The sequence below is a fragment of the Vipera ursinii genome (genome assembly GCF_947247035.1).
Source record: "Vipera ursinii genome assembly, chromosome: 2".
Classification (NCBI taxonomy): domain Eukaryota; kingdom Metazoa; phylum Chordata; class Lepidosauria; order Squamata; family Viperidae; genus Vipera; species Vipera ursinii.
This window is the reverse complement of record NC_139513.1, coordinates 169,371,308-169,387,770: the sequence shown is the minus strand read 5'-3', so window position 1 is coordinate 169,387,770 and position 16,463 is coordinate 169,371,308. Positions and strand designations below refer to the sequence as shown.

At 38.5% G+C, this 16,463-nt stretch overlaps 1 protein-coding gene across 1 annotated transcript; it reads left to right on the top strand.

Moving 5' to 3' along the window:
- Positions 1 to 11,188: 11,188 nt before the first annotated feature.
- Positions 11,189 to 14,897, top strand: LOC310636029 (3-beta-hydroxysteroid-Delta(8),Delta(7)-isomerase-like). The gene is made up of 4 exons (XM_083355482.1): positions 11,189 to 11,737; positions 12,558 to 12,594; positions 13,592 to 13,722; positions 14,317 to 14,897. Exons 1-4 carry the CDS (start codon positions 11,215 to 11,217, stop codon positions 14,526 to 14,528), a joined length of 903 nt encoding a protein of 300 aa, XP_083211608.1. The 5' UTR covers positions 11,189 to 11,214; the 3' UTR covers positions 14,529 to 14,897.
- The last annotated feature ends 1,566 nt before the right edge of the window (positions 14,898 to 16,463 follow it).

Below are 16,463 nucleotides of genomic sequence, written 5' to 3'. Positions count from 1 at the left end.
AACCCTCTTGGCCTGCAATTTCCTGCTGCCCCGCCCTCCCCCCCTCCACATGTACTGCAGCTGCAGCGCTGTGCAATAGAGGGACCCTTCCAGTCTCCAGCGCATCACCTTTTGTTGGCAGATAGTACAACCCGGAGAACTGGACACGGAACCACTGATTGGTTCAAAATTGGGAAAGGAGTCTGGCAAGGCTGTATACTGTTGCCTTGCCTATTTAACTTATCATGAGAAAGGCAGGGCTAGATGAATCAAAAGTTGGAATTAAGATTGCCGGAAGAAACATCAACAACCTAAGATATGCAGATGATACCACTCTAATGGCAGAAAGTGAAGAGGAACTAAGGAGCCTCTTGTTGCGAGTGAAGAAGGAGAGTGCAAAACTTGGGTTGAAACTAAACATTAAGAAAACCAAGATCATGGCATCTGGCCCTCTCAATTCCTGGCAAATAGATGGGGAAGAAATGGAGGTAGTGACAGATTTTATTTTCCTGGGCTCCAAGATCACTGCAGATGGGGACTGTAGCCAAGAAATTAAAAGACGCTTGCTCCTGGGGAGGAAAGCCATGGCAAATCTAGACAGCACACTAAAAAGCAGAGACATCACCCTGTCAACAAAAGTGCGTATAGTCAAGGCTATGGTCTTCCCAGTTGCAATGTATGGCAGTGAAAGCTGGACCATAAGAAAGGCTGAGCGCCAAAGAATTGAGGCCTTTGAACTATGGTGCTGGAGAAGACTCCTGCGAGTCCCTTGGACTGCGAGGCGATCAAACCGGTCAGTCCTAGAGGAGATCAACCCTGACTGCTCTTTAGAAGGCCAGATCTTGAAGCTAAAACTCAAATACTTTGGCCACCTAATGAGAAAGAAGGACTCACCGGAGAAGAGCCTAATGCTGGGAAAGATTGAGGGCAATAGAAGAAGGGGATGACAGAGAATGAGGTGGCTGGATGGAGTCACTGAAGCAGTAGGCGTGAACTTAAATGGACTCCAGAAGATGGTAGAGGACAGGAAGGCATGGAGGAACATTGTCCATAGGGTTGTGATGGGTCGGACACGACTTCGCAACTAACAACAACAACAAGTATAACCCGATCGGAAGCGCTCAGAAAACATGCAATACACTAACCCACAATCTGGATAACTGCAGTTTTTATCACGCTTGTTGGAGGCACAAATGCTAAACCAGGGTTTATTTAGACAGAATGTTTATACGTGTTGAAGAAAATTTCTTGTGCTTTAGCGTGTTGTGTGAATGAAAGCAGGTGATAAGTTTATTGTGCACCCAGCCATGGTAGTTTATTCAATAAACCATGGCTACTTGAGCCCTGAGTTATAATTCCTTGAGTAGATGGGCAATTATATAGATTTGTTAGATAAGTAGTTAATAAATGATACTCAACTGACCAGAAAAACGACCTGAGAAGGAACTGTATGAACCCATATCGCCTCAGCCACCTTCCACCAATTGGTTTGCCAGAATACATTGATTGGCTGGCTTAATTGTCTGTTGCCATAGCAGCCGATGATGCTACTGGTTTTATTGGGAGGATTTAGGAAACAGGTGAGAAGCATTTGGTGCAGAAGTTTTGCGAGCTAAATTGGGTAAGGTTTGAGATAAAATTTTCCTTATCTGAAAAGCTTACCTGCGTGTAAGATTTCCTGGTTGATTTATAGATTTTGTAATGTTTCTCTTATGGTCAAAGATTATATGGAATAACTGTTGTGTTTAGGGACACAAATCTTTTATGTACTGTATTTGCAGATTGCCTCATTGCAGCGCGTGATATTAAGGGGGGGTTGCACAAGGTCCTGCTAAGACCATCCTCCTGATTTGCTTTTGAGTCCAAAATTCAGGGCCCTCCTCCGTATTTGGAATAATAGATGCAGTTTGAGTTTCTAAATCTCAGCACGGAGAAAGCAAAGGTAAGAATCTTCTACTACAGAAAAAAAAGTCGTGAAAAAGACTTTTCTTTCCTTGTCTCAAATTGAAACAGAAGCATAATTTGGGGGTGGGGGGGTGTAAGATTGTCATCTGACAAAGGATAAGTAACCAAAATAATTATTTAGTAAGGGTTTTTTTTGTTTCTTTTTTAATGTTTTGTTGGTTTTTTAATTTTACATTAATTTTACATTTAATTTTACATGACCACGGAGATGTCCTCAGACAAGCGCTGGCTCTTCGTCTTTGAAACGGAGATGGGCACTGGCTCCTAGAGTCGGAAACGACTAGCACGCATGTGTGGGAGAACCTTTACCTATTTAAAAAGCAACGTGCCGTCTGAGTTAATAATTCAATAACATACAAGTATCTTTAGTACAAGTCTCAAACTGCCACATTAAATATTTTCTCTCTTTTCCCCTTAGATTTACTGTCTCATGTTTAAACTAATACAATTCTTATTATATCAATTAAATAAAAATAACATTCTTACATTTATCAATTTTTAGCTTATATATATTCTGGTTATTTTAACATTCAGTCTTTATAGACGATCAATGTCCTAATTAGTTTTTCCCAATTCTTAGTTTCCCATTAATATTTAAATTTAACACTTTATTTATAGTTTCCAAGTTTTAAATAACCAAGTTCCCTTTATCATCACAAAGTCTAATATTCAGGATACATGAATATCTATTTGAATACATTCTATTTCTCACCATCTTACATCATCTAATTAATAATACAGTATAACTTTCTTATTGTCTATTAATTTCCAAATGTCTTAAATTTAGTAACCAAAATTTCTCTTGTTTCAACAAATACTTCCTCTTTTTCTCTTAATGTCTACTATCCCATATTTAAGCTAGTACAGTTCTTATTATATCAGCTAAATGAAAACATGTTTATTACAATGATCAATAGATTTTTTAGCTTATATATATATAAGGGAAGATATGTTTCAAATGTTAACTCTTTAGATTACCTTGCTAGGCCCCAAACATGGGGCAAATCTTTATTTCCTGTTTTCAGCCTATCTTGAAGGCTATCGAACCTTGGTTCGAATCTCAGAAGGGTATGGCTGACTGATGACGACTAATAAGTCAGAAATGCATCTCAGTTTCCCTTTAATTCTTTGTTAGTAATTTACACAAATATAGGAATTGTCCGGTGTGACTACTGCCTGTTCGATAGCCTTCAAGATAGGCTGAAAACAGGAAATAAAGATTTGCCCCATGTTTGGGGCCTAGCAAGGTAATCTAAAGAGTTAACATTTGAAACATATCTTCCCTTGTAGAAAAAAAGCTAACAGAGCGAGAGAGACCTTGTGGCTTAGAGGCAAATAACACTGCCTCATATGCAATCAGCCCATGGTTCGAATCTCAGAAGGGTATGGCTGACTGATGACGACTAATAAGTCAGAAATGCATCTCAGTTTCCCTTTAATTCTTTGTTAGTAATTTACACAAATATAGGAATTGTCCGGTGTGACTACTGCCTGTTCGATAGCCTTCAAGATAGGCTGAAAACAGGAAATAAAGATTTGCCCCATGTTTGGGGCCTAGCAAGGTAATCTAAAGAGTTAACATTTGAAACATATCTTCCCTTGTAGAAAAAAAGCTAACAGAGCGAGAGAGACCTTGTGGCTTAGAGGCAAATAACACTGCCTCATATGCAATCAGCCCATGGTTCGAATCTCAGAAGGGTATGGCTGACTGATGACGACTAATAAGTCAGAAATGCATCTCAGTTTCCCTTTAATTCTTTGTTAGTAATTTACACAAATATAGGAATTGTCCGGTGTGACTACTGCCTGTTCGATAGCCTTCAAGATAGGCTGAAAACAGGAAATAAAGATTTGCCCCATGTTTGGGGCCTAGCAAGGTAATCTAAAGAGTTAACATTTGAAACATATCTTCCCTTGTAGAAAAAAAGCTAACAGAGCGAGAGAGACCTTGTGGCTTAGAGGCAAATAACACTGCCTCATATGCAATCAGCCCATGGTTCGAATCTCAGAAGGGTATGGCTGACTGATGACGACTAATAAGTCAGAAATGCATCTCAGTTTCCCTTTAATTCTTTGTTAGTAATTTACACAAATATAGGAATTGTCCGGTGTGACTACTGCCTGTTCGATAGCCTTCAAGATAGGCTGAAAACAGGAAATAAAGATTTGCCCCATGTTTGGGGCCTAGCAAGGTAATCTAAAGAGTTAACATTTGAAACATATCTTCCCTTGTAGAAAAAAAGCTAACAGAGCGAGAGAGACCTTGTGGCTTAGAGGCAAATAACACTGCCTCATATGCAATCAGCCCATGGTTCGAATCTCAGAAGGGTATGGCTGACTGATGACGACTAATAAGTCAGAAATGCATCTCAGTTTCCCTTTAATTCTTTGTTAGTAATTTACACAAATATAGGAATTGTCCGGTGTGACTACTGCCTGTTCGATAGCCTTCAAGATAGGCTGAAAACAGGAAATAAAGATTTGCCCCATGTTTGGGGCCTAGCAAGGTAATCTAAAGAGTTAACATTTGAAACATATATATATATATATATATATATATATATATATATATATATATATATATATATATATATATATGGATCTTTGGTTATTCGGGTTTTTCCCCGCGTAGAACTAAAGGTGTAGGGGCGACGTTTCGATGGAATCCCATCCGTCATCATCAGGCTGGTGGCTTCTGCTTCCTTCTTCTGGGAGAAGCATGTGGCTGTTTGTTCCTCTTTTTTAAACTGCCAGAGGGGGCACTACTTAACCTAAAAAATGACACCAGCATAATCATTCTGCCAGCAGACAAAGGCAACGCCACGGTGGTAATGAACTCATCTGACTACCATACCAAATTATCCAACCTACTCCGAGACTCCACATACAAACTCCTCAAGACAGATCCCACCACCTACCTGGAAAAAACCACAAAATCCAAAATAAAAGCCACCCCCATCAGTGAAGAGATCCAGAAAACAATCATTCCCAGAGAAAAATCGTCCAGATGTCCTAAGCTCTATGGTCTGCCCAAGATACACAAAGAAGGAACCCCACTCAGACCCATAGTCAGCTCCATAGGCTCACCTCTACAAAATCTAGCCAAATTTCTTGCCAAACAACTACAGCCTTACGCAAATTCCATCACCTCACACGTACAAGATTCATTCCATTTCATAGAGATCATAAGTAAACTAAACTTACAGCCCTGTGACCTACTTGTGAGCTTCGATGTCGTATCCCTCTTCACCCAAGTGCCAATCAAAGAAGCCTTGACAGCTATCCTAAATAAATACAACCCCCCAAAACACATCCTAGATCTGACCAACCACTGCCTATCTAACACATACTTCATCTACAATGGACAAAGATACAAACAAATGGAAGGAGCACCCATGGGATCACCCCTTTCACCTGTCATCGCAAACCTCTACATGGAACACTTTGAAACCCTCGCTCTAGAAAAATCCAACCACAAACCCAAACTCTGGCTCAGATACGTAGATGACACCTTCGTAATCTGGCCACACGGCAAAGAAAAACTGGATGACTTCCTCACACACCTCAATAGCCTACACCCCAAAATACAATTCACCATGGAAACAGAAGCTAACAATCAACTTCCCTTCCTTGATGTCTTAGTCTACAAGAAATCCAATGGCTCCCTAGGACACACTATCTACCATAAAAAAAACACAAACCGCTATCTGAACGCACTCTCACACCACCACCCAGCACAGATCAACTCCGTAGCCAAGACACTCATCTCCAGAACAAAACACCTAGCTGACGAACAACACCAAAAAACCGAACTACACACTCTCACTTATGTACTAACAGCCAATGGATTCCAAAGAAACACGATTACCAACTTAATCCGAAGAGAGACACCCACAAAAACCCAAGACAGAGAACAAGAAAATGGCAAAGCCCTCCTCCCATACTTAAAAGGGACCACAGACAGAATCAGCAAGGTCCTCCAAAAACACAACATCAAAACAGCATTCTACACAGACAGAAAAATATCCACCATCCTAAGAAACTCCAAGGACATAATTGGCTTAGAAAACCAAGGAGTATACGAAATCCCATGCACCACCTGCCCCACCACATACATCGGACAGACCAACAAAAGAATAAGTGCATGCATTGAAGAGCACAAAAACTCACTCAGAAAAGGAGAACAAACTTCATCCCTGGTCCAACACTTTGAAGCCACGGGACATGAAATTGATTTTAAAAAAACCAAAACTATCGCCAAAATTGAACATTTTAACAACAGAATAATCAGAGAAGCCATTGAGATAGAAAAACGCCCCCACAGCATAAACAAACGAGATGATACCTCTCGCCTACCAACCATTTGGAAACCCGCCTTGATTGACAGACGAGTCCCAACCACCAAGAATGATAGACCCAAAGTCATGATAACACCACATGACATCACCACCACACAACCATTCAAAAAGCAAATCCGTACCCACAATGATAACGAGGCACAACCACAAAACAGAAACCTAACTACAGCTGCAACATCAGCCACTTTAAACCCCTCCAAACCACACAATAAGCAAACTGACACCCAGTATAAAAACATGGCACCACCACAAACATGAAGCCGAACAAAAGCAGCACAACTCACCAGCTCAGGTCTAAGGCTGGCAGCTGAGACCAGCCCATCCACTCAAAACACACCCCCACCCAATCAGAACACACCCACCATTCAAAACACACTCCCACCCAATCAGAACACACTTACTCCCCCACCCAATCAGAGCACACCTCCACCCACAGAACACACCCCCTCTGGCAGTTTAAAAAAGAGGAACAAACAGCCACATGCTTCTCCCAGAAGAAGGAAGCAGAAGCCACCAGCCTGATGATGATGGATGGGATTCCGTCGAAACGTCGCCCCTACACCTTTAGTTCTACGCGGGGAAAAACCCGAATAACCAAAGATCCACATACGAACACCCACGAAAACCTCAGAAAACAAATATATATGTGTATATATATATATATATATATATATATATATATATATATATATGTATGTATGTATGTATGTATGTATGTATGTATATGTATATATATGTGTATATATATATATATATTATCATAATTCATCAAATAGTCTAATATTCAGGATACATGACTTATCTCTTTGAATACATTCTATTTCTCACTATCTTACATCATCTAATTAATAATACAGTATAACTTTCTTATTGTCTATTAATTTCAAAATGTCTTAAATTTAGTAACCAAAATTTCTCGTTTCAACAGATACTTCCTCTTTTTCTCTTTATGTCTACTATCTCATATTTAAGCTAGTACAGTTCTTATTGTATCAGCTAAGTAAAAACATGTTTATTACATTGATCAATAGAATTTTAGCTTATATATACCGGTATATATATATATATATATATATATATATATATATATATATATATATATATATATATGTATATGTATATGTATATGTATATGTATATGTATATGTATATGTATATGTATATGTATATGTATATTAATTACTTTTACATTCAACCTTTATGAACAAATCCATATTCAAATTTAACTTTTAATATTTATACTTCCAGGTTTTAAATGACCAAAGTTTCTTTCTTTTCTTATTGTAGCTCTTTTTCTTTGCCAAATCGCCTTCCATATCCGTGCTTTTAAATCATCAAATAATCTCCCTCTGTTATTATATAGTTTGAGATAAATGAGGCCATCCAGTTGCCATTTTTTTGGAAGGGCTAACAAATAGACTCTCTATTTTTCCATCGTGACGTAGTTGCCCTGAAATTCTTATCTTCCTTTCGGTCTGTTCTTCTTGATCCTCAGGTTTCTTCTGGTTTAGAAAGTCTTTTCCATTTTCAATGTCCCTTTTCTGGGTTTTCCATCAACTGTGTTTGTTGATCAGTTGAGTCTTCTATCATAGTATTTGATTGTTCCACTTCTATTATATTTTGTGTAGTTCATATTTTAGTTGTAATCAAAGTTTGGGTTTGTATATCTAGGCTGACATCTTGTTCTTTCTGTAGCTTCTTATTTCATCAGAAGCTGTAAGAATAGTTTCATAAATTGCTTTCAACGTAAAGAGAATCTGTTCCTGATCTTTATGTTTTCTTAGTGGTGTGTTAAATTAAAATCTTTACAATCAGAGAATGAAAATAATTTTGTCACTGAGTATAGAACACAGACAGCTGGGCTTCTCACAGCTGATATTCTGCCAAGGTTGCAAATTTCTTATCTATAGTCTGGGCTTCAAGCCAAGTCTCTTTTAGACAATAACAAGTTGTAATATCAGGTTTAGCCACACAATGTCGCCCATACCATTTAGGTTTGTTTTTTTAAGTCCAAAATTTTTATAATCCTTTTTCCAATTTTACTTTTTTTTGTAAGTAAAAACCCAAATCTTCAGTAACAATAAGTAATCTTTTAGTCCTCAAATTTTAGAAAGATAAAAATCCAGTTGGAATCAGGAGTTCTGATTTGCCGACGCGGCTGCCATGGACATCTGGAAGGCAAGTTACGTTTTCCGCATCCAGTTTTGCATCGCTGGGGGATTCTGGCAAGGGTCAAATGTCGCCCTGTAGGGGTGACCAGCAAGCAGGGGATCCCCACTTGATTGCAGGTGGGCGGTAGCCCTTCCACTCAATCTGGGGCAGCCCTTGAAACCGGCAGACAAAAGACCAGCCATAGCAATATGGCTCGTCACTAGGCTGCAGACAGCCGAAATCACACCACCAGGCAATCATAAAGTAGCGTGGATGAGACTTGGTGAGATCTACCTCTCTTAAATCCTAGCTAATCTTAACCTTGAGATATTAGCCATGAATCCCAGCTGTGTTCCACACTCAGTGACAAAAAATATTTTTCCTGCATTCTCTGATTATAAAGATTTTAACCAAATACACTACTAAAAGAATATAGATGAAGATCAGGAACAGATTCTCTTTATGTTGAAAGCAATTCATCAAACTATTCTAACAGCTACTGATGAAATAAGAGGTTACAAAAAAGAACAAGATGTCAGCCCAGTGATACGAACTCAAACTTTGACTACAATTAAAAAATTAACTACACAGAATATAACAGAAAAAGTGGAACAATCAAATATTATGACAGAAGACTTAACTGATCAACAAATACAGTCAATGGAAAATCCAGAAAAGGGACTAAAAATATGGAAAAGGGAAAAGACTTGCTACACAAATCAGAAGAAACATGAGGTTCAAGAAGAAGAACAGATTGAAGAGAAGATAAACAGTTCAGGACAATCACGTCGAGGTGGAAAAATAGAGAGACAATTTGTTAGTCCTCTCAAAAAAATGGCAACCAGATGGTTCTTTTTACGTCAAACAATGCACATAACAACACAGGGAGATTTATTTGATGATTCAAAAGCATGGATATGGAAGACGATTTGGCAAAGAAATAAAGCTAGAATAAGACTGAAGAAAATTGGGGTTTTTGACTTACTAGTGAGAATTAAAATAGAATGTACTCAAATAGATAAGATGTGTATTTTGAATACTAGATATTGTTATGAGTTGAGATAAAGAAAAATTTGGTCATTTAAAACTTGGAAGTAGAAATATTAACAGTTAAATTTGAACACTGATTTGCTTATAAAGGTTAAATGTAAAGGTAATTAAGATATATATAAGCTAAATTTATCGATGAATGTAATAAATATTCTTATTTAGGGGTAATAAAAAATTACTAGTTTAAATATGAGATAGTAGATATTAAGAGAAGAAGAGAGAAAGTATTAAATGTTGGAATAATAGAAACTTTGGTTACTAAATTTAAGATATTTGGAAATTGCCAGAAAACAAGAATATTATTAATTGGTTGATGTAAGATGGTGAGAATTCAAATAGATAAGACATGTATCCTGAACATTAGATTTTGTGATGAATTGTGATAAAAGGGAATTGGGATTATTTAAAACTTGGAAATTATAAATAGTAAATGTTAAATTGAAATATTAATGGGTAACAATTGGGAAAAACCAATCAGGACATTGTCTAAAAAGATTCAATGTTAAAACAACTAGGATATGTATAAACAAAAATTATTGATAAATGTAAGAAAATTATTTTTATTGATATAAGAATTGTATTAATTTAATAATAATTTAGTTTATTTAATTAATTAATTAAATTAATTAATTTAATTAACAAGAATTAAGAATTGATAGTAATTTGTCTGAAATGGTATAGGGTTTCCTGCCTGAGCAGGGGGTTGGACTAGATGACCTCCAAGCTTCCTTCCAATTTTATTGTTATTATTGTTATTGTTATTATTAAATATGAGACAGTAAATACCAAGGGGAAAAGAGAGGAAATATTTAATGTAATAGTTTGAGATCTGTACTAAAGATATTTGTATGTTATTGAATAATGGACCAACTCAGCCGCCATGCTGCTTTTCAAGTATTTAAATGTGATAGTCGCCACTGTTTTTAGAGTGTTAGGGTTAGGATAGAATTTTACTTCTTCTCTCCACAGGGGGTGTTCTGTACCAGCCTGCTACCGGCCCTGCAGAAAAGGCAGGGACAACCCCTTTACAAGAAGGCAAGAGGCTGGAACTAAGCCTGCTAAATTTATTAACATAAAACAGCAAACAGCAAAGAGAGCAAACACGAACCATGAAACAGGAGCTATTCAAACGGTTGCCTTCAGCAAACCAGCCCTCCCACACATTCCCCTTTTAAACAGTTCAGGGTGTGGCTTCTCTCTGCCTCCTTCCGAGGTCCCCCTTTGCCTTCCTCTGTTTACTCCTGATTGACTGCCTCCTGCGTCGGGCATCCTTGAACAGGGCCAGCTGTGGGTCACCTTCATCCACGCTGTCAGGCTCACACAGCTGGGTCTGCGTCGTGACCAGATGGGAGGGGCCTGGCTGAGGGCTCTGTGGAGCCTCAATATTATTCTCAGCAAGCTCTCCAACACCCCCCTCCTCCTCCTCTGAATCATCCGACCCAACTGCCGAACCCACAGGCTGACCCTGAATCACAACAGGGGCAAAATACTTTGGGCAACTTATACAGGTAGAAAAGATCTCCAGAGCCCAGATCTATGGCCACAGAGCAAATAAGCATTCCTCCAGTGGCCCAATCCAAGCTCTGGAGGCCTGGAAATTACCTCCAGAACTTGGATCCATGGCTGCGGAGCAATTTTGCAGACCCCCAGTGGCCTGAAGTCTGGAAAAGGCCTCTGGAGCCTACACAGGGCTGCTGGGGGTCCACAAAATATGTACACATTGCAACATATGTATATATGTGTATTTGTATGTTCAGATTTTAGGATAAGTTCTGTTTCTAATTTGTCAGCTGTGAAACTGAAAGAATCTGATAATAGGTTGTGCTTAACTAGTTCTCTATATTTAATGCAGGTCATTTTCTACCAGAAGCAGCCCTTGCCTTTTTCACTGGTTCAACTCACACTTTCTCAACCCACTATGGTTCTGGAAGCAAAACCCATTGTTGTCCACCACCCATACTGGCCTCGGAATTTGGAACTCCAAAATTACATCCCAAATGACCGACCTGCATGGCAGCTCTTGACATTCGTATTCTTTACTTCAGGAATTATCTTGCTATTGACTTGGTTTGTAGCAGGTTGGAGAAGCAAGACATGGGGCCCTTTTGGAACTTGGCGCACCTTGATCATTTGCTGGTTTAGCATCAATGTTTTTATTCATGTTGTCATCGAAGGCTGGTTTAGCCTTTACTATATGGAAATCCCAGGAGATCCATCCTTTCTCTCGCAGCTCTGTAAGATGTGTATCTATCTAGTTTCTGTCCCTTGATTTGGGGGGGGGGGGAATTGATGCAGCAGGTTAACCTGGGGGAAAGTGGAGGGTGGGCAGGAGGATCTGCAGGAGGCATAAATAGAGCAAATGACATGTCAGTCAATCCTTCAGAACACAAATATGTGATAGTGACACTTGTGTAGACAGTCTTTGGTTACCAACAGTAACTTGGACCAGCAAATTCAGTGTAACTGATGTGGCCATAAGTCATTGTCACATGAGCACAAGAACTTACAACAGGGGTCTTCAGACGTGGCTGTTTTATGACTTGTGGACTTCTAGAATGCCTCAGGCACGCTGCCTGAGGAATTCTGGGAGCTGAAGTCCACAAGTCATAAAAGGGCCACGTTTGAAGACCCCTGACTTATAAGAACAGTTCCTGCAGTCCCAGTTGTCATCTTTAGATGAATCCTGAATGGTTGTAGAATCCCTCAGTCACATGATCACATGATTTTAGGCTAAAGTAAGTCCTTGTGTATTTAGAAGGTTTTATTGGCACAATAGCATTCATGTGGCCTGTATAATCTCACATTCATTGTATGTTGCCTGCTAGAATAGGAAGTACTTGGAAATTTCAGAACAGATGTGTTTGGTTTAGGGAGTTGGAGACAGGTGTCACTTCTGCACCTCTGGGTGTTCCAAGCATCTATTTGCCTTTTATCTAAAGTGGTGCACAACCCTGTTATAATTAATATTTAAGAAAAATACAGGGAAATTCACAAACTCCCTACTGCAGTTCCCATGAATTTCTTTTTCTACTATTTTCTCTTTATATCTTCCAGGGAAGGAATACAGCAAAGCTGACAGCAGATATATGATGTAAGTGTTAACTTTGAAGTGAGAGAAAAAGGTCTGGATATTTCTGCAAAGATCCAGCATTAAGCAATTTTGAATACAAGTACCTGGTCTGCGTGCAGGGATAGACAAATGATGATTTGACATAATACAGGCATAAATATAGCTGAGATGTTCAGAGGTTTTGCATGAGTTCTCTTAATATATTTTCTGTTTCCAAGACAATTTTTAATAGGGGGAGTACAACAAAATTAAAAGCATTACTGCATTTCTTTTTAACCATCCTAATCTTTTATACTTCTAAATTATTTTAGGAAAAAAACTCCCATTGAATTCTATTCATGTCTTAAAACAGGCATATCGCGGAATGACATTTGCTTTTCAGTCTCATATTTATGAACTTTTGAAATGAGTATTATCAGTGGGGGTTCCCCCAGATCAGTGGAAGATCTGGTTGATGAGCATGAGTATTTTAGATGCAAGGGATGGCTAAATTCTACTTTTCCCCATTTATTTTTAATTCAGTTTTTTCTCTTTTCCCCTCAACCATAGTAACAGAGCTTGGGAAAATAAAATGGGCAAGGCTTCAATAGAAAGAACTTGCACCAGTTCACTCTCCTCACTTGCATCAAATTCTGCAGTTTGGCCTGAGATGGGTTTATTACCTTTGTGCATTTTCATGCATCAGGGAAACCAGGATTAAACCCATTTAATTGGTTTAGCTCAGCAAGAGTACAGTTTGTAAGCATTTATTCATGGCTTTAAATAAGGTGCATTCCATTTTCTACTTCATCAAATAAAATGAAACATTTTCCTAAATTGGTTATCTATCTATCTATCTATCTATCTATCTATCTATCTATCTATCTATCTATCTATCTATCTATCTATCTACCTACCTACCTACCTACCTACCGTATTATCTCCTTTCTCCCCCTCCAGTTTGGATGTAGTGAACTGTAAGAAAATTGGGATGTTTTGGGACCTCAAGGTGACATTCAATTCATTTTTGTATCTGCAGATCAGATAATTTCATAGTTTGCGTGGAAACCCTCACTGCCTGTTTTTGGGGTCCCCTCAGTCTTTGGACTGCAGTCGCATTTCTTTCACGTCAGTCCCATCGATATGTGCTGCAGCTAGTGGTGTCACTAGGTATGTATGCAAGACAGGGAGTGTCACTGCACGTTTTGTTTTTTTTTGTTCGTCAGAAAAGTTCATTTCTAACTGTACATTTCCCCTGCTCTCTGCACCTGTTGTGATAACTTATCTGGTAACCATAGTGAATCCCATATGACCAGTAATGTTATGGTTTCAGTCTGTTTAGTGCGCATGTCTAGAAAAGGTTCTCACAGTGTTTATATTTATTGTTCTATTCACTTTGCTGTTACTGTCTGTTACGTTAGGATGTAGTCAGCTAGCTCTCTTTATAATATATATTTTGTTTTTATATTTTTGTAAGTAAAAGGTATTTAGTGAGATTATGCATCGTGTTTTTATTGCCTTCCTGCATGCACATCATGCATTCTCTGAAGCACGGTCCTTCGCCCTCTACAAAGGTGATTTTTACCTTGACAGGGAGGGAGGTATGTCAGGATATATAAATGTTAATGCAATCTTTCAAAAGCAATTAATTTAATATTTTGATTCTTGGTTAATGTCCCATACACCTGACTGCATTTCTCTTTTGGCTTGTCCACTTTTGATCTTCCAACTTTTATCGGCCATGTTGTCTATCTCTAACAATAGGTCAGCTATATGGTGACGTTCTGTACTTCTACACCGAATACCGTGATGGCTTTCGCCATAGTGAGATGTGGCACCCTACCTACTTCTGGTTTTACTTTGTCTTTCTGAATGGTCTGTGGTTTATCATTCCCTCTCTTCTCCTCTGGGATGCCTGGAACCAGCTGAGTGCTTGCCAGCGAGTGATGGATGCCAACAAAGTCAAGAAACGTTGATGTTTTGCACAGGAGGTCATATTGGATGGTTCTTCCAGCCATTCAAAGGTTGATCTTGTATTCCTCCTGTTCCTCTGCACTTCTGTAGTTTCTCTCCATTTTTGATAATTTGTTGAATTTGTTAAATGGTGGTTATTTTCTTTAAATATTCATAGCACTTAAGCTATGAGCTTAAAATTAACATTAAGTGATTCAGCTAATACTAGTCAGTATTGAATTGAGCCTGCTGTAGACCATATAGCTTTGTTTCTCTTGATTCCTGCAGCTATGATCACTTAAGCCTGCCAGGAGGGCCCCACATCTAGCATTCATAAAATTGAAGTATAGAGACTATGCGGGAAACATTCAATCTTATTCTCAGATCAAGTAGAAGGTAGCGTTTGAGGGGCTTACAACTTCCTTCTGTCCATATAAAGTGATTCAGCTACTTGCCTTGAAGATTCTTTTTGTTCCCATGTAGAATTAATTAGTCAGTGAATGGCTTAAACTGGGAAATAGTATCTGACAGCTGTCACTCAAGAATTATAAATACTTTGAGGTAGAGCAAAGAGGAAGCTATCAGATGTCTGTACCTGAACCATGCAGAATAGTACGGTAAATACTTTGATATAACCACTCATTTTATTGATAGCTTCATTTTCCTCTTTTTTTCTTCAGTTATTTTTTTCAACTGCTTTGGGATTGTGTATCTGCACCAAAAAAAAAACACACACACACTACTGTAAAGATTTGTATATAAGCAGACAGATCTGTTGTTTTAGGGGCAACTATTTTCTAATGTCCCAATTTATCACTGTATCCCAAGCTCCATTCCCTTGAATGCCCTCTGTACAGCACTAAACTCTCTTATTTGTAAACTGAGGTGTGACATTTTAATAAACAATCTCTCTGTTGTATGGGTTGGGTGAGGCTTTAGAGAAAACAAAAACATTGTGATGGAAATTTTCTCTATAAATTGTATAGAATATTTTGTTTCCTCTGAGTTGTTTAAAATGTAATCAGACTACAGGACTTCTGGTTTTGCACGTAGCTACCGGTCATGGGCTTGCGGATTCTCCGCACCCCTCTGGCTAATTTTGTCCTGCCAGGGGACCCTAAATGGGTCTAGGACGCCCCGGAGAGGCGACGAAGAAAGAAGGATGCTCCAACGATTGTGGAACAATGGCAGCCATTCCGTTTGACTTGGGGAAAGCCTTCTAACCCGACAGGAGAAAGACCTCCATATTTATGCAAAGGTTTCCATAATTGAAGTCATTTTATCATATACTTCTTCTGAACCAGACTACAGCAGATTGTTTCACATTCACTTACTTCTAAATGGCCTGCTGAAAAATAATAATAATTAAAAAAACTGGTTTCCCCCAGCTCTGGAATAAAGTGGTATTGGAATATATGCTTCCAGCGTATTTTGTTTATCATCATGTCTTATACTAATTCGGAATTTGGTCCAGCCTTTTTTCTATCTGTTTTTAGATCAAAAAACTAATCCCTCTGTTTTTTTTCTGAAATTATTGATGCTTCCTTTCCCCTAATCATCAGGTACAAATGTATGAACATCAAATTACCCCATTCCATAAGCATCCCATTTTTAAACCTTTCTCTTAATACAATGAGCCTTCAGCCTTGTCATTTTAAAAAAACATTTTCACAGGATCTTTGACTTCCTTTTCACCATTTTTTTTTAACCTTGGTCACTAACATTTGTAACATTTCAGTTCTACTTTTACATATCACTGTAGTCCCTATACAAATCCCCAAACTACCCTCTTCAGCATTCCCTTAATTTCACTCAGGCACAGCATTGGTCACACATACTTGTCAATGACTTGAAGGGCTTAACATGGAGGTGGTGCAACCATTTTGGCCCTCTTAGATCTTTCAGGAGCTTTCAGTAACCACCAACTGTGATATCCTCCTGGACTGGCTTCCTTTTTA

What these genes read in the sequence shown, in the direction of transcription:
- LOC310636029 (XM_083355482.1), top strand. Translation starts at nt 11,215, where the DNA reads ATGTACACATTGCAACATATGTATATATGTGTATTTGTATGTTCAGAT. An exon ending in ATCCTTTCTCTCGCAGCTCT is followed by an intron (nt 11,738 to 12,557) that starts GTAAGATGTGTA and finishes TATATCTTCCAG; the next exon opens with GGAAGGAATACAGCAAAGCT. An exon ending in GCAGCTAGTGGTGTCACTAG is followed by an intron (nt 13,723 to 14,316) that starts GTATGTATGCAA and finishes CTCTAACAATAG; the next exon opens with GTCAGCTATATGGTGACGTT.